Genomic DNA, 18,279 nt, shown 5'->3' with positions numbered 1-18,279 from the left:
GAGAAAAGCCATAGCTTCTTCCCTGGCTGGTGGGGGAGGCAGAGAAGTCAGCAGAGAATGTCAGTACAGCGTACTAAGTGCTGAGATCAGGGTGATGGGTGAGTAGGGATGCACCCAACCCAGGCCTTAGGGTGCACTCTGGCTTCTTGAAAGAGGCCCCAGTTGTGGCACTGAAGGAATTAGTGGGGAGAGGAAGCCTTGAAGGGACACACTCAGATCGGGACTGTACACCTCTCTGGTGGCAGCATGCAAGTGGTAAGGGGCTTAAAGTGAGAAATTATTACAGTGGTTCCAAGCAAGAAATTGAGCCACCTTAATAATCTGAGACAGGGTGTGGAGAAGGGACAGCTTCCAGAGATATTAGGAGGTAGTAACATTGCCAGGTTATAGCTGTAGGCAAACTTCTATCCTAAAGCTCTTTTTAAAGTCCACAGCAACACACTATAATGAATGCAGAGAACCATTTAGGAGCTCCCAAAGAACTCTGCTGGTGGCAGCTAGCCTGAACTTAGCCTTTTGACTGTTTCTCCTCTGTGCCTTCACTGGATGTGCTTTATGTCACCTGTGGTCACTGGTACCATTCCTCCTATCCACGGAAAATGAGACTACACTTTCTAATTGAACCAAATAGGGTGTCACTGAAATTCATGGAAAATGGGCAACTCCATCTGCCATGAAGAGTCACAGGCCCTTTCCAAGCCAACTCCATCGTGCCCAACATGAATTATCCCCGTATGTCTGCAGAGAGTTTGTTGTCCAAGTATCACAAAAGTCAGAGGCCTCTCATCATTATGAAACTAACTTCTTAAAAATACCCCAGCATTTGCCAGTTCAATAGCTTTGGACTGGCTTAGGAGCATTAAAACCTTTTTCTTTTAAGAGGAAAAAATCCCAACCAGGCTGAGAAAGCGCATATCAAGTTTCAGCTTGATTCACTTCAAAACCACCATGAAAATTGGGACATTTTCTCCACACCACGATGGGTTAGTCATGGAAATTCTGCCTTAATTGTAGCTACCATGGCCACAGTCATGAGGTATATGCTCTGTGCCACTAAAAAGTGATGTGACAGTACTGGAGAGTTTCTCCTCTTCACTGTCAGAAAGCAGAAATGTGTTACAGTTCATGATCTATGGAAACCTGCCAGGGTAACCTCAGGTTCCCTTTTCAGCAAGCAATCTAATATTTGGTGCATTTTTTTCTGAAGGCAGTTTGGTTTGGTTGCTGTTTCCAAAAAGTGCTCTTTCCAAACTAAAACTATAGAAAGTTAAACTTAGCAGAAATGTGCAGTAAGCTGGGTGTGTGGTGGCTCATACCTGTAATCCCAGCACTTTGGGAGGCCGAGGCAGGTGGATCACTTGAGGTCAGGAGTTCGAGACCAGCCTGACCAACATGGTGAAACCCCATCTCTACTAAAAATACAAAAATTAGCCAGGTATGGTGGTACACACCTGTAATCCCGGCTACTAGGGAGGCTAAGGCAGGAGAATTGCCTGAACCTGGGAGGTGGAGGTTGCAGTGAGCCAAGATTGCATCACTATACTCCAGACTGGGTGACAGAGCAAGACTCTGTCTCAAAAAAAAGAAAAAAAGTACTTTAAGAGATTAAGAGTGGCTTCCCCTGAGGGACTCTGACCTTTCTCTTATTCATGAGTGATAGAAATAGAGCAGTCTTCTCTGCCATCTGTCCTGGAGACATTTGCTAAGCGTGGCCAGGCTTCAATGTGCATAGGCCTTCTTAGTGCAAACCTCAACCAGTAAAACAGAATGGGCCAGTCAGCCTTCTCTGCATCCATAGCAGAGAATGGTTCTTCAGCCTCAAAGCTGCTCGTGTCCTGCTAGGAGCCACTTCTATAAGCTACACTCCTGGTTTTTTTCTTGCAATCATTTGTTCATTCATTCGCTTATTTCTTCATTGACAAAAGAGCCAGCATGTTTTACCCATGAACATTCTAGACTTTGAGAGCACAAGGATGAGTTCCTGCCCTGCTGGGGCTCACAGCCTAAGTGCGAAAGACAGACATCACACTTCTGGTTTGTTTTAAAAGTGTGATTCATTACAGACTGCTACCTCACACATTGTCAAATCCTAAACTCCCAGGTGGACTTAATTCAGTGGGCCCTTAATTCGGAGGATGTGGGGGCAGCAAAGACGGAGTCCTCCCTGGAGTCTTGGCAGAAGTTTCCTGATATGAACTTGTCCACCCCTACACACAAGTGGACTTACCAAGTCCATCCCAAGTCGACCTGAAGCTGTCCCATCCCTTCCCCTGGCTCCCTGCATTCCTCTCCCACCCGTTATGCTGGGTCACATTTCGGGCATCTTCCTGGCTCCAGCTGCAGTATCTGACCTGCCACCAGTCATCTGAGCCTTTGGCCACCACTTTGGTCAAGTGCTACAGCACCTCTGTGGCCCTCCAAATCAGCCCAGCGCCCATCAGCCCACCATGGGAGGACCCACTGCTAGAGAACCCAGGCAGGCTGTCTATTCACTGGGCCCTGGAACATCCTGTCAGTCACTGGGTGGCCTTTTCACTCCTCCGCTTGGTCAAATTCTCACCCCCGAACCTTCCCTCAGCCCCCAGCCTCTGCTAGAGCAGTGCTTCTCAGCCTTTGCTGCATGTTCACATCACCTGGGAGCTGGACACCTGCCTGTGCCCAGGCTGCACCCCAGTTGGGGTGGTCAATCCCTGGGATGCAGTGGTGTTTTGTTTTTTTAAATGGTCCAGGTGATTCCTCCATGCAGCCAAGGTGGAGAAGCAGAGTTAATTCGCCTTTTGTTGTTCTTTATCACTTCATCTTGCTCAGCTTTTGCTCCTGAGCTTGTTTTGGTTCCCTGGACAGAGCCATGACATAGGTTTGTCCAGCTCTGCCCCTGGTCGCTCCCAGCCAAGGCCCTTGGCATTGGCCTGTTTGCTGGAACCTTTAACAGCCCTCTCTTCCATTTCCTCCCCTGGCTGCCAGTCAGCATCTGCTCCTTGGTTTTTTGTCCTCTCTCCTCTCCCCAGCCTTCCTCTGCCCCTCATTTTGTCACTGTTCTCCCCCACCAGCCTCCCACCCCCAACAAACCTCCCTGTCCTGGGCCTTATTTTCTTCTTCCAGAACAGTTGGAAATCTGCACGTATAACCTGCTAAACTCATTGTATGTAGAGTACATGCAAGGATATTTGTGCAGTGCTTTTCCATAACAGTAAAAAAATAGGAGGGGGAAATGATTTGGAAACTAATTATCCAACAAATGGGACTGATTAATTGCAGTACAACAACTATTAAAATATTTACAAAGAATTTTTAGAGCTATGGCATATCAGGTTAAGTGAAATAAGCAGAATGTAATATTACATATAGTATGAGCTATACTATTTATTTATAGGAAAAAAAGCCTGGAGGAAAATATACCAAAATATTAACAGAGCTTGTCTTGATGTGGTAAGATTATAGTTGACTTTCTTTTATTGTTACAATTTCATGTTTTGTTTTTTAAAAATTAGACACTGGTCATGTATTACATTTGTCATCAGGGAAAAGTGATTTAAAAAGATGAATTGGGGGAGATGTTCATGTCAGATGGTGGGTTTTTGCATCCATCCAAGTGTGTAATGGTGAATTTTCGTTTTGGACAACATGGGCTTAGTAGAGGAGAGTCCCAGGGTAGAGTCTGGAGGAGAACCTTTTAAGAAAATAAGTTTCTCCAGCCTGGGCAACATGTTGAAACCTCATTTCTACAAGAAATACAAAAATTAGCCAGGTATGGTGTTGTGTGCCTGTAGGGAAGCTGAGATGGAAGAATCACCTGAGTCCAGGAGGTTGAGGCCTCAGTGAGCTGAGATTGTGCCACTGCCCTCCAACCTAGGAGACAGAGCAAAACCCTGTCTCAAAAAAAGAGGGAGGGAGGGAAACAAAAGAAAGAAAAAAATAAGGTTCGCTTAAAGGGAAGGCCCCTGAGAGGGGTCAGCCCAGTTAGCCATCACTGGATGGAGAAGTACATCCTAGCAGTGGGTTCTTTGCCCTCTCCCAACTTAGTGTCCTCCTGGCACCCTTCTGAGTCAGCTGGAGAGGTGGGTGCCTTTATGAGCCTCATTCAGGTAGTGGGTGCTGATGGGCTCCCTCTTGGCCTCAGAGCACCACTGATGTTTTTCTTTGTGCCATCTCTGCAGTTGGTTAACCTTTGGTTATTATACTTGCCTTGCCCTGATAAGAGGAGTTAATTGAGTAATTATTCATTCATCAGGATAATGTCACTTAATAGAATCCCAGGTGTAATTGAATGGCTTCTCCTGACCAGTGACTTGTGCTTGATTTTGCGTGTTCCACTAAAGAAAATAGTTTGCAGATAACACCTGCCTGTTCATTAATAGAATAAAGTTGTTACACAGCCAGACCACTAATAACAATCAGCAAAAGAATTCTTCACAAAATAAAGTGGGAGGAAATGCACATCATTTTTTTTTAACTTCTCTGTCCTGGGCCTTGTATAGCTGCAGTTATGGAAGTTGGATGCTTTTAGCTGCAAATAAAGAATATCTGATTAAAACTGGCTGAAATGGCAGGGATTTGTTAATTTCACATGGCAGGAAGTCTGGGCACTAGATCATCTCAGAGTTGCAACCCATTGATCGGGGTTGTCAGTTAGCATTTTCTTTTTCTTTTCTTCTTCTTCTTCTTCTTCTTTTTTTTTTTTTTTTTTTGAGGAGTCTTGCTCTGTTGCCAGGCTGAAGTGCAGTGGCACAGTCTCAGCTCACTGTAACCTCTGCCTGCCAGGTTCAAGCGATTCTCCCACCTCAGCCTCCCAAGTAGCTGGGACTTCAGGTGTGCACCACCACACCCAGCTAATTTTTGTATTTTTTAGTAGAGACAGGGTCTCACCATGTTGGCCAGGATGGTCTTGATCTCTTGACCTCATGATCCTCCTGCCCCAGCCTTCCAAAGTGTTGGGATTACAGATGTAAGCCACTGTGGCTGATGAACATTTTCCATTTTTCTATCTTGCCATCCTGTGACCAGATGGCCACATGGTCACAAAATGGCTGCCACAGCTCCAGACATCCTGTCCTTACACAGTAGCATCCCAAGCAGGAAAGAAGAGGAACAGCAACACAAAAGGCCTTCTCACTTGCCCCTCTCTATCCAAAGAGAAAAATCTGTTTCCCATAGGCTGTCAGTACACTGTCCTGTATTGCTCAGTAACTCAAATTGGACTACATAGGCGCCTCTAGACCAGTCACAAGCAAAGAGGAGCAGGGCTGCCCTTCTTGTCTTTTGTAATCAGTGACCGGCATCCACTTGTCCTTGGCTCTTGTACCTTGTAATCAACTGCCTTTTGTGTCGAGGCTGTCAGAGTGTTCTGTCTACTAAAATGGACTTGGATTTGTGGAATAAAGAGAATTCTTCCTTTAATCCTCTTTCTGTAGCATTTTAGAGATTTATGGATATAGCTGTAGAAGGGAAAAAGAAAAATCCTGTTTCTCTCTCTTCCATGCAATAGCTTGTTAAAGTAAGAAGGAAATGATTAGTCTGTTCAGTTTGAATCCTGTTTATTGAATGACTAAAGGATGTAAATGGCCTTTGTAAGACATGAAGTGTAATGCAGACAGAAAGGATAATTATTGAGGAAAAGAGGTGCTATGACATATCATAAGAGCCTTTACTCCTATTTTGGCTCTTAAAACTCTGTTTTACTTTTGTTTTAGACCTAGAAGGTTTTGACTCCGTGGTGTCATCTACTGAGAAACTCAGTCATCCGACCACAAGTAGACCAAAAGCTACGGGGAGGCGGCCTCCATCCCAGTCCCTCACTTCTGTAAGTGTCTCCTCATACTGTATGTCCCCTTACTTCTCTACAGCCGAAAAGCAGAACAAATTAGAGACTCTAGCTAAGGACTCTTCTGCAAGCAGCCGATTTGAGGTCACTACAGGAGAGGGAAGCCATGAGATATACTGCCAACGAGAAGTGATTTCAGAGTCTTCTTGAGTCGAGCGCCATTTCTTTCTATTTGTTCTTTGTGTTTCTGCCAGCAAGGTAGGCACTCCCTATTCCCACCTTCCTGTTCTTTTCTTCCAGAATGATTTTTATTTGAACCTAAAATGAAATGGGTAAGAAACAAAGATCATGTTTTATGGTGGGGAAAGGAGAATGAGGCTGGTTTGGTCTAAAAACAAAACTTTACTAAATAAAGATCTGCTCCTACATAGCGCCAGGCGGTGGCCAAACCTTTCTTTCTCAAATCCCCGTTGCCTGTACCCTCCACAGAATACCACGCACACCTTCAGGATATTGTTTTCAAACATAAGAGGCACCTGGTAATGAAGGAGAGAGTGATTGGAACACTCAGGATAACCCATAGAAGATTTTTGTTTGCGTTGTTTTGAATGACTTTTTATTGTGAGCCTGTTACATGTTTATTGTACCAAATTTGAACTGTAAAATGTATAAAGAAGAGTTACCTGTAATTTTGCTCCCAGTGCAAAGAACCTTTAACTTTCTGCTATACGTCCTTAGCTTTTTAAAAAATTTATTTGTATATGTAAAATTATTTCTTCACAAATGGGATTACGTAGTATGCATCGTTTTGAAACTTGCTTTTCTCCTTTTCTGTTGTGTGCCTTTCTCCCCAGTCATGACAACATTCTTCCCTGACATCACATTTCATGGCTGCCCATTTTTCTAACCTACTAGTATGTGAGCGTTTAGCCAGTGTACCATTATTGGGCATTTATGTTGTTTCCAGTTCCTCATTATAACCAACACTCAAATAAATGTCGCTGCAGAAAAATCTTGATGCTGCTATAAAATTATTGACTTGGGTAAAAATTTTCTGGAAGTGGGTCAAAGGGAAATGTATGCTTTGCTTTTGCTACACGTTGTACTGTCCCCTCCAAGCTCACCTTCCACAAGTTGTGTTTGAGTATAATCAGTATCTTTCTCTCTCTCTCTCTCTCTCTCTCTCTCTCTCTGTTTCTATATAGCACATTGCCTTGTTCCAGTGAGTCTAAATCCTTATGACCCCCACCCAGATACACCAAGGAATTAATTAACCTTTTGCAGGTTTCCCAGGATGCTTCCTATTTTTATGTCATCACTGATCCTACCTAAGGTGTCATCATTTAGAAGAAAAAGAATGTCACTTCCTTGGAGCCTCTTCTCTCCTATCTAGAGTCTGGAAGTATGGTTTGAGTCATCCTATTTTTCCTCTTAGTGTGAAAGAAACCTAACTTTGCATTGACACCTTTTTGGTAGAAAGACTTTTAAAAGTAGCTGACTTTTATTGTTATACAAACTTCTCTGTCAACACCACCTTCTTTCCCCTCTCCCTCTCACCTCTTCACACCCCCACCTCAGCACCCCTTTTATACCCATGACCTATTTAGTTGCTTCTTAGTATTTCTATATTTTGTTTTTCAATCCTACCTCCTCCATCTTCTCTATAAATCCTTCATCATTTTTGCCTTCCTTCCAAATTCTTCCCAACTTTTCAAGGTCTAGAGAGCCTCATGACTTCCAGAATTACAGACAGGTTTAAATTACCATCTCTTGTCCCGCCTTTGGTCCATACATCCCATGCCCGACAGTTTGTATGTATTTGGAGGATGTGGTAAGGACATACCATCTTCACTGCTGTCAGACCAGACAGTTGGACATTCATTCAACAAATCTTTATAGACATCTGTCCCCTATGTGCTTGGCATTGCTGTGCCAGGTACCAGAGATACAACTGAAATGAAAAGCACATGGTCACTGCCTGCAGGAAGCTTATGGCACAGTGACTCAACGTTTGGCATTTTATATAAAGTCACTTCATTTGCAGACTGAAAACAAAAGAATATAGTGTGCTTTAAAGTATAAGTACTATATTCTCTTCCCTTCATTCGCATTCATCCCCACTTGGATCTGTACATTGAATTCCTATTTACTCTTCTTCCAGTTAGCACCTGTGGATTTTTCATAGGCAAATGGAGACTTAGTGGATATGAGTATATTCCTCAAAGGCCACTGGGGAATATGATGGAGGAAATACACTAGTCATGACCCTTGTTGAAGCTCTTTATGTTTATAGGATTCAAAGAACAAGCTTTGATTGCCAGCTCATGAACCCTAGGTCGTATTGGAGGGAACTGGCTTTTTGAATAAAATCTCAAAAAGAAGGGATCCAGGCATGGCATGGTGGCTAAGCAGTTAAGCCTAGATTAATAAGAAAGCTTGGTGGTGGGGGAAACTTTATTCTAGGTAATTGGATTTTCAGATTAAGTGAAGATTAACAAATAAAACCTGTTAAATTGAAAACTTTGCTTAAAAATTCCCTAAAATGCATTGCATTTCTGCCTTAAGTAAATAGAATAAAACATACAATATTTTGGGGTATAATTTTTGTATAATGATACCAAGTGGTGATTTTAGATGGGACTGTTTTTCTACCACCAGGGTAGAAAGCATAGAGATAAAGCTGAAGACGAGCTTGTCCAAAGAGATCTCTGGAAGATTCTTCATTATAAAGGATTCCTTGCTATAGGAACTCTTACTTTAATTTGCTTTGTTCTAAAATTGGGAAATTCTAGCCCAGTGATCATCTATGACTAAGTGACTTCCAGTGAATTGGTCCAGAATTTTTTTTTCAGACAGGGTTCCACTCTTTTGCCCAGGCTGGAGTGCAGTGGTGCAATGCTCCTGGCTCACCACAGTTTCAACCTCTGGGGCTCAAGTAATCCTCCCACCTCAGCCTCCTGAGTAGCTGGGACTACATGTGCCAACTACCGTACCTGGATAATTTTTGTATTTTTCATAGAGATGGGGTTTCTCCATGTTGCCCAGCTGGTCCCAAATTCCTGGGCTCAAGAGATCCTCCTGCCTCAGCCTCCCAAAGTATTGGGATTACAGGTGTGAGCCACTGCATGCAGCCTCATCTGGCTTTTTTATCTTTACAGTGATCTTCACAGTGAGGCAGAAAGAACAGGGGTATCGTCCTATATTTTACCAAAAGATGCTGCCATTCTGTACATATATTATAGCAATACAGACTCCAAAATGGATGTTGATTGTCAGCAGTAATGAGGGCAGAGATTTAACAGCAGGTACCAAAGGAGGTATGAGCTTGTTGCACTAGTAAGCAACGCTGTGCTCTCAGGCTGAGGAAACACTGGTGGCTGGACCACAGGCCTGGTGAGCCCTTGTCCCTAGAAATGGTTTTCTCTCAGACACATCCTTTAGGACACTTCCACATGCAGATTTAGCAATCCTGGAAAAGATCAAGGAAAAGGAAGAGGAGGGAATGAAGGAGAGGCAGATTAGAGGTAGCCTCTCATTGACCTGTGTGTTCTTCCTTGGTGGACTGTCAGCCCTGTGTGGGCAGGCATCCTGTGTGGCGCGTCACTAAGTCTGCAGTACAAAGCTCAGTGCTTGGCACATGGTAGCAAATGTTTAGAGCTAGCAGCAGGAAAGGATGGACGATGGATGCTTGCAAGGATGAAGTGAGTGATGGACATCAGTGGCAAGATCCCTGGTTTAAGGAAACCTTGCTTCTTAGTTGCAGTTCTGCCACTAACCAGCTATGTGACTCGAACACATGAATAACAGCACACTTTTTTGCCTCAGGGTTATCGTGAGAAGACAAAACAGCAGTGTCAAGTGCTTTGGAAAGCATACAGCATTATATTAACAAAAGCGGTGTCAGCTAAGGTATAATTCTGACAAAAGCATTTTCTTTTGGCTTTATCAGTCATCCCTTTCAAGCCCTGATATCTTCGACTCCCCAAGTCCCGAAGAGGATAAGGAGGAACATATTTCACTTGCGCACAGAGGAGTGGACGCGTCAAAGAAAACTTCCAAGACTGTTACCATATCCCAAGTGAGTGACCAGCCATGAGAGGGTGTCCCCTGTAATTTCATGCATGTACTAGTGATGGGTTATATACCAAACAAAGATATGCAGACAGTGCAGGTGTTTGTCATTCTTCAATGACAGCAACTCCATTGCTAATCAAAATCTCCAAGGCATGTTGCCATCTCTGAAACTAGGCAGAATCCGTGAGATACAAGTTCAGTTATTTCCCATGTTTTCCTCTTGTGGTTTGATCTCCTCTTCATACCATCACACATACATTCACAAATGCCTTCACACACCACCCCCATCACCACAACCAGAACCACGTAAAAAGCCTTGAGGTAGCTGGAGAGAACACATTATTCACTGACATGCCCTCTGCCCATAGATCTTGTCTTTTATGTTCAAAGCTGGTCACAAATGACAGTTGGAAGATCATAAATATAAATAATGTGGTCTTTTAAAGAAAATTGATTTGGATTCATATTCTATGATAAATTTATATAGTCAAAAAACATTTCAATTTCATTCAATTCCCAGGGAATGGTATAGATACTTTATTAGTTTATGAGAAACAAGGAAGACATTTAACTTTTAGCTACTTCATGTAACTTTTGAGGAGTATCTTGTACAAATTCTCTTCTTCCTATGAATACGAACCAAGATTTTAAAATTTCATTTTCTCTTACTAAGAAAACCCAGTTGACTAGAATTATTTTGTCTGAATATTAACAACTTATTTCTGTCTAAAAACAGAAAACTGTAGTCACTTGAAGCAGGAATTAGCACAAAGAAATCAAAGGTTACCGTGGAATTTTCCTTCTCCATAGATGTAAGAATTTACATATGTAGATTTTCTTAAAAATCTGATACACTAAGCAAAACGTGATCCTATACAACAAATCAATTGTAATTATTAACGAAATTGAAACATTCTTTCTTTATAAGAGGATTCCATCTGCAGAAATTGAATTTGACCCGATTTTTTTTCTGGTGACCACAGGTATACCTACAGTTTGAGTCTGACATCCCTGGGGTGTCTCTACAACGACATCTACTGGTGAACAGTGGGTGTTCACGGTTCTGATTTGTACAGTTCTATCGCATTAGCCTATTTCACTTCCTCCAAGTTATCATGTCCTGCTCTTCACTGCTTCTACAAATTCTGCTTGAACTAATTTGATCAGGAAGTGTGGTGACCTATACTCTTTGAGGGCTTTAAAATTGCTCAGTAGCCGAAATGGGCCGGGAGAGTAAGTCATGTAGGAAATGCCAAGAGAAGCAGTGATTTGAGAAGTGTCTGGAAATCAGTCAATGCAAAGGCATTGGTGGGTCTCACAGAAGTATGGGAGGTCTGCAAGGCTGCAGGATGGGAAAAAGGAAAAGGCATGAACCCAGAAATAGGTGACAAGCAAAGGAGAGAAGGACAGGAGAGCACAAATCTTCAGACTCGGGCAGCCACAGTGGTAGTGCTGGACTTGAGGGATCTGGTTGACCGTGAGGGAATTGACACCCCGTTCCGCCAGTTATTACCTATGAGTCTTGGAGAACTACTCAGCCACCTCTCTAAGCCTCAGTTTCATGCTTGGTAAAATGTGTGCCAACTGATCGTTGTTCAAATTGTTTAGCTGGCGTCCAACATGTGATCAGTGCCCCATAAATGTCAGTTCCTCTTCCCTCTTACTCTAACTCCTAACAGTAAAGCACAGGCTGGCGGAGCGCTATCCCTGGCAGCAGAGAGCGCTTTTCCTCAATGGCAACTTGGCAGAAAAAGGGCGAGCAGAGAGTCTGGGAATGATGGCCCATCTGCTTTTGGCTTTCTCTGCCCAGTCTCTCCCTCTAGCACAGCCTGAATCCAGACTCTGCCTCCTCGCCATGTGAGCCAAGCCCCTTTTTGGCTCCTGTGCTGGGGTAGCCTGCTGGGCACCTGCTGCTGGAGGGAGTCTCGCAGCCACGTTGCCAAGCTTCACCACCAGCCTCCACTTCTGCTCTGTCGCTCACGCCCTCACCTCCCAACATCCTGTCCCACTCTTTTCCCTCCTCCCCACCTGCCTCCCAGCTCCCTTGTTGGTGCCTCCTCCCCCAGGGGCCTACTGGGCGCCCCTCTTCCCTCTTGCCCATGACTGTCTACCTGGGCCCTCCTGACCTCCTCAGGATACTTCTCCATCAGGCCTCCCTGGCTGGTCTCCTCCATCTTTGGCCTGGCCCTTCACTGACTCTTTCTCTCAACATACCATGCAGCTTAGGGTCTCCCCTGTCCTGGAAAGTGAACAGAACTCTTCCCTGATTCCACCTCCCCCTGAGGCTTCTGCATGAGTATGCTCCCTCTCTCCTGTCTTCCTGCCTCAGCCAAGTTTCTGGAAAGAGAGTCCTAAACTTGCAGGCCACATCCTTCACCTCCTATCCAGGTGCTCATCTACCATGAGCAGGTTTCTGTCTCCCTGGCTCCACCAAATGGACCCCACCCAGTTTTCCTCTTAGCACCCTTTATTCCACTTCATTCCTTCTGGACTCTCCTCCAGGGGCTTCCTTCTGGAATCTCCTCCAGGCTTCTCTTCTGCATCATCCCCTCTTCCTCTCCTCTTTCCCAGTCACTAAGGGCTCCTAAAATCCAATGTCTTAAAAACAGAAATCATTTTCTGGCTCTTCAACCTGCTCTTTCTTCCATGAAAGGTACAACTTCAATGCCTGGTTCATCCTCTGCACCCGTGGTTTCTGATCTGTCTTTCCTCCTCCACCCTCTGCATCCCGTCCAGGAACACATCTCTCTGCTCACAAGGCATCTGCTATATGAGGGCAGGGACTCTATCCTCCTGGCCCACTCCTGCCCCTAGCACTGGGAACAATGCCTGATGCTCTATGTTCGCTGAGCCTGCCTTCATCATGTCACTCAAAGTTGTGTCTTTCCTAGCCACTGCCTGGGTCAAACCCTGACCGCTTCTAGCTTACGTTGTGTAACACTCTCCCGGCAGTTCTCTCCAGCTCCAGATCTGCCAACCCTTAGGCCCTTCTGCAGCCAGCATGGTCCTCAGCACAGTGTACCATCCTCACACCCTTTCACCTAGCCACTTGTACCTCCCAGCCTTAGCTCTACCCCCAAGGCCCTCTCTTGCCCTCTCTGACATTCTAGCAGTGCTTCCCACCAATGCATTTTGCTCTGTGGTCTCTAGACCTTTGCCTAGCATGCTCCCTCCCCCTGCAGCTTCTTTCTCTAAGTGTGCCTCCTTTCCTCTGGCTACTTATTGGTCCTCCTCCAAGACAGGACTGTCAGCGCCTGCTTGCGATGCCTGCCCATCCGGATGACTGGCTCCTTTTCTGTGTTTCTGGGGCTCTGTATGCTCGCCTCCCTCTGTGCAGTCTTCCCCCACGTCGCAGTGCATTGGTCTGTCTGTCTGTCTGTGCCCCACTGGGTTCTCAGCTCCCTGGAGACCAGGAGAATGCCTTAATATCTTGTTCACTTCAGAGTTTGTGGTACCTGGCATCAGGTGTCTGCCCACATGTGGTTGGGCATCTCGATGGGTATATTGCACCAGTCAAGAACTCTCTGTCTAGAAAGAAGTTCAAATTTAAAATACATAGAAGGCGGCACATGAGTGAGCGGGAAATGCCTGTACCAGGCAGGCCCTTAGTGGCTTGTGGATGAAGGAACAAGTGAATGGAATGTGTGGAGAGAGGCGGGGACAGTGGTGTTAATGGAGAGTTTGACAGGACAAAGGTGCAGCACACAAATCCCCGGCCCTGAACCCTCCCTGCCTTCCCTCGTCACAGGTGTCTGACAACAAAGCATCCCTGCCACCCAAGCCAGGGACCATGGCAGCAGGTGGTGGTGGGCCAGCCCCTTTGTCCTCGGCGGCACCCTCCCCCCTGTCATCCTCTTTGGGAACAGCTGGACACAGAGCCAACTCCCCGTCTCTGTTCAGCACGGAAGGAAAACCAAAGATGGAGCCTGCGGCCAGCAGCCAGGCGGCTGTGGAGGAGCTAAGAACACAGGTCCGCGAGCTGAGGAGCATCATCGAGAACATGAAGGACCAGCAGAAGTGAGTGCCCGAGGACTTTTGCGGCCACCACCCAGGTTGCTCTCTGCCAGGCCAGCACCTAGTTCTGAAAGTGTGGATCCCAGCCTGCCTTGGAGGGTGGGCCTGGCCTCCCGGGTGATGGTGGCAGCAATGGTGGGAGTGTGTGTAGATCCTGAGAGTCTTAATTTATACTTAAATTATGCTGCATGTTTTTGCTGGATTTACTATGTGCAGAAAGGGCACAGGCTGGCCATGGGATGTAGAGAGATGAGTCCATGGCAGGGACTGATGCTCTCAGCAGGCTGCTAAGAAGAAAGCATTTAAATCTCAAAAAAAAAAAAAAAAAAGTGGGGAGGCACTGCTCTGAGTAAACTGAGACTTGAAGAGTTTAGTGATCTTGGCTGTTTCTTGAGAGAATCAGGGAAGGCATCTCAGAGAGGTATTTCCCGGGTAGTATTTTGATTGAATGATGATTTAGGATTGCTAAGAGCACACTACTCCTGCAGCGGGAACAGAATGTAGATTCCTGGGTACACACGGCAGCCTGGTGAGGTCAGCGCATCCCCAGGCAACTGGCCTCCTTGGATCAGGAGGTGCCTGGGGTGGTGACAGGAGATGCAGCCAGAGACTTAGAGTGATGAAGCCCTCTGCCAGTCTGGGGCCAGCAAAGGCCTTTCACCTGCCTCCCGCTATGGGGCTAGAGGGTCCTAATGTGTTTTGTGGTCACTTTTGGGGGCTAACTGGGTTAAACAAAGTTAATTTCTTTTCTGAAGGGCTCCTGAGAGCCTTCGCTTTGCTTGGGAGGATGGAGAGAATAGCATATGCAAGGTTTCCCACATCTGCTTAATCACAGAACCTTTTTTTTTGCTAGAGCATCCTAGGATGAGGGTTCCATGGAACTCACTTTGAGCAATGTGGCTCTAAGCAGGTTGTGTTCTACTCAGGCTGGGAGGTACCATATAGAGTTGTAACCTCTTAGACTTACACCAGTCTGGAAGAGATCCATCAGATTATTATACAGGACTGGCAAGATGGTATGTGAGAGGGTATCCTGGGGCAGCCAGGCTACCCCTAATTCCTTAAAGTCCTCAGCTCCTATCTGGCTCTGGAGGTTACTTGTTTGGGTACCCAAAGGCCCCATCCCTGCCCAAGTGACCTGTTTCCCTTGCCTAGACAGGACATCCCAGAGGCCCCAGGATACCACAGAGCACTGGTTCTTGGCCTTCTCAATAGGACCACATGGTGTCAGACTGGCTTGAATTTAGGACTTTAGCCCTTTGGACCCTCTAAGAAGTGCCTGGAACGTCTGAAATGGCCTGTGCTTCGGGGCTGCCACACCATGTTTCTCCCCCACTGTGAAGCTGAAAATAGTTGGTGGGAATTGTCTTTCCCCAGCCAATATCTCTTGAATCAACACCCCACGGTAGCCTCTCTTCCAAGGCCTGCCTTTCACTGCCTACATCAGTCTGACCTTCATGCTTAGGGTCAGTGGGTCCCCACTAGTCTCTTGTGTTAGCTCTTCATATCACTTTCCTATTAGACTTTAACTTAAGTCCACGGCAGCTCTCCTCATCCCCAAATATGCTGGTTCTCACCTCCCTGCTTTTCCCTGGCTTTTCTCTGTCAATTCTCCCATCTTTCTTCCTCCTCATAGACTTACAGTCATTTTCATTTCACTAGTTCAAGACTTAGTGACTTTCTGTGGACTGCTTTCCTCAGTTAACTCCCCACAACTGGACTGTTTGAGGCTTTGCCTGCCAGTCTCCTGGGGTTGGACCATTTGCTTAGGCTCTCACCTTCTTCCTAAGTCCTAAGTAGTACCCACTGAGATATGGGTGCATAAAGTGTGCTTAAATAAATACTGTAATGAATCACAACTGCTCCATATCAGTTGTGATATAAATCCAGTAAGTTGACAGTAGGGCTGGGACACTGCCCCAGAGATAGGGATCATCTTGGTGCTCATCTGAAGTGAGCAAATGCAATATAACTTCCACCTTATTTTACTGTGGTGTCTCAGCCACCTTTGTTTCTTGATTTTCCAATCCAGTCTGTAAAAATGTGCATGTGAAATGGGGTGTTTGATATCTTAAAATGGAAGACAGCTCTCTGCCCAGTGTTTGGATAGTTGTGGTGTCCTAAGTATAGAGCCCTGACTTTGTGGGATGGTTAGTGTTGTGCACTTCATTGTTTTATGCTGGAAAGGGCATTAGGCCGTGGATCCTAAGTCATGCCAGTTTCTCTGAGACGTGATTGCCATACCATTACCCAAATTATTTTACCCCCAAGTTTTTGGGACTTAATATGTAGGATTTTGTGAGACTCTATGAAAACACACCAGTAACCTCTTGGCAATTCAAAACTCTGTTGAAATTAAAGGAAATGGGCCAGGTGTGGTGATTCATACCTGTAATCCCAGAACTTTGAGAGGCTGAGGTGGGTGGATCACCTAAGGTCAGGGGGTTCAGTACCAGCCTGGCCAACATGGTGAAACCCCATCTCTATTAAAAATATAAAAATTAGCTGGCCTTGGTGGCACATGCCTATAATTCCAGCTACTCAGGAGGCTGAAGCAGGAGAATTGCTTGAACCCAGGAGGCGAAGGTTGCAGTGAGCTGAGATCACACCACTGCACTCCAGCCAGGGTGACAGAGTGAGACTCTGTCTCAAAAAAAAAATTAATTAATTAAATAAAGGAAATATATATGGAGTGGCGAAAACATCTGCAATAAAAATTGTAAGAAGAGCCAGGCTTGGTGGCTCATGCCTGTAATCCTAGCACTTTGGGAGGCCAAGGCAGCAGGATCGCTGGAGCCCAGGAGTTCAAGACCAGCCTGGGCAACATAGTGAGACCCTACCTCTACAAAAATAATTTTAAAAATTGGCCTGGCATGGTGGTATGTGCTTGTAGTCCTAGCTACTCAGGAGGCTGGGCAGGAGGATCACTTGAGTTTTGGAGGTTGAGGCTATAGTGAGCTGTGATTTTGTTACTGCACTTCAGCCTGAGCAACAGAGCGAGACCTTGTCTCAAAATATATATATAATAAGTACATTTAAAGCCCAGTAATTTTGTAATAAAGGAATAGTTATAGGGAAGATAACAGAATATGAACCTGGATTCGTGAAGTCTAGTCATTGGGCAAGTCAGGCCACCACGCTGGGCTTCTGTTTCCCCATCTCCTTTTGGGAGAAGTTTGGACTAAGGGATTTCAAAGGTCACTTCCAGACCTACCAGTTGCTGGCTACGTATTTTAGGGGCCCCAAAATAATGGCAAGCCTTTCTGTCTGAAACAAATTTTCAGCAGTAACAAGGGAAAGATAATATGATGTTTTGTCCACATTTTCTTTGTGAAAAAGGATCACATGGATTTTGTAGTGATAATAAGAGGTTTCTGATCTCTGATGAGGGAAGTCTGGGCTTTTGGTTAATTTCATTGCCTTTTCCATTACAGACGAGAGATTAAACAGTTATTGTCTGAGTTGGATGAAGAGAAGAAAATCCGGCTTCGGTTGCAGGTGAGTCCCTTGGGGTTCTGCTGCCTGTGAGTCCTAGGCTCAGTGGGGCAGGACAGAGCCAGGGCTTTTATTTAAAAAATAAATGACTATTACCTCTCTGCAGATCTGGATACACTTCCTGTGACCATTTTCTTAGACTCATATAGGCTTATGACACATCGTTTCCTCTACGAAATCTTGGGGAAGGGAAACATTAGTAAATGTGCCCCAAATTGGGTTTCTCATTTGGAATTTATCTTCTTTTTTGTTTTGTTTTCTGTTTTTTGTTTTTATTTTATTTTTTTTGGATACAGAGTCTGTCTCACTCTGTCACCATGGCTGGAGTGCAGTGGCACAATCTCAGCTCACTGCAACCTCTGCCTCCTGGGTTCAAGCAATTCTTCTGCCTCAGCCTCCTGAGTAGCTGGGAATACAGGCGCATATCACCAAGCCCAGCAATTTTTTTGTTATTTTTAGTAGAGATGGGGTTTCACCATGTTAGCCAGGATGGTCTCGATTTCCTGACCTCAGGTGATCTGCCCACCTTGGCTTCCCAAGGTGCTGGGATTACAGGCGTGAGCCACTGTGCTCAGCCTGGAATTTATCTTAAATATCTCCTCTGCAAAAAGCCCCTCCCCACCTCCATTTCCAAGAGGCCTCATTATAGTAACTGCCAGAGGGCATGACCCTGGGGAGGCCCTGTTGCCAGCTAGCTTCTGTCATGTGGTCACTACAGCTCCAGGGGCCACAGCTGTCCACTTTTGGGGGCATTTGGTCTTGATTGCTCCCTGATGGCATGTCTGTCCTGCCAAGGCATTAGAGCTCTGTCCCTTGTAGCCTCTGATTCAACACTACCATTAGCAAATGGCAAGGAATCTGGGAGTTCTGGTTGACCGAAGGTGGACTTTCGGCTTTCATCCAGTTGGCGCCTTTGTGGTGATGGGGACCCATAT

General features: G+C 45.4%; 1 protein-coding gene across 18 annotated transcripts in view; it reads left to right on the top strand.

The window, feature by feature from the left end:
* SH3KBP1 (SH3 domain containing kinase binding protein 1) overlaps positions 1-18,279 on the top strand; it is a 385,481-nt gene that overhangs the window by 365,733 nt on the left and 1,469 nt on the right. For 10 of the 18 annotated variants that reach the window (XM_054251116.2, XM_078364230.1, XM_035289066.3 and 7 more), the window contains 4 exons: positions 5,691-5,800; positions 9,711-9,839; positions 13,584-13,852; positions 17,284-17,347. In XM_054251116.2, the coding sequence (XP_054107091.1) occupies positions 5,691-5,800; positions 9,711-9,839; positions 13,584-13,852; positions 17,284-17,347 (572 nt within the window). The remainder of the gene's footprint in view (positions 1-5,690; positions 5,801-9,710; positions 9,840-13,583; positions 13,853-17,283; positions 17,348-18,279) is intronic. The other 8 variants (XM_078364233.1, XM_078364234.1, XM_078364231.1 and 5 more) reach the window with 1 other exon arrangement.

This window comes from Callithrix jacchus, chromosome X (genome assembly GCF_049354715.1).
Source record: "Callithrix jacchus isolate 240 chromosome X, calJac240_pri, whole genome shotgun sequence".
In the NCBI taxonomy this organism is placed as follows: Eukaryota; Metazoa; Chordata; class Mammalia; order Primates; family Cebidae; genus Callithrix; species Callithrix jacchus.
This window is presented reverse-complemented; position numbering and strand designations above follow the sequence as displayed.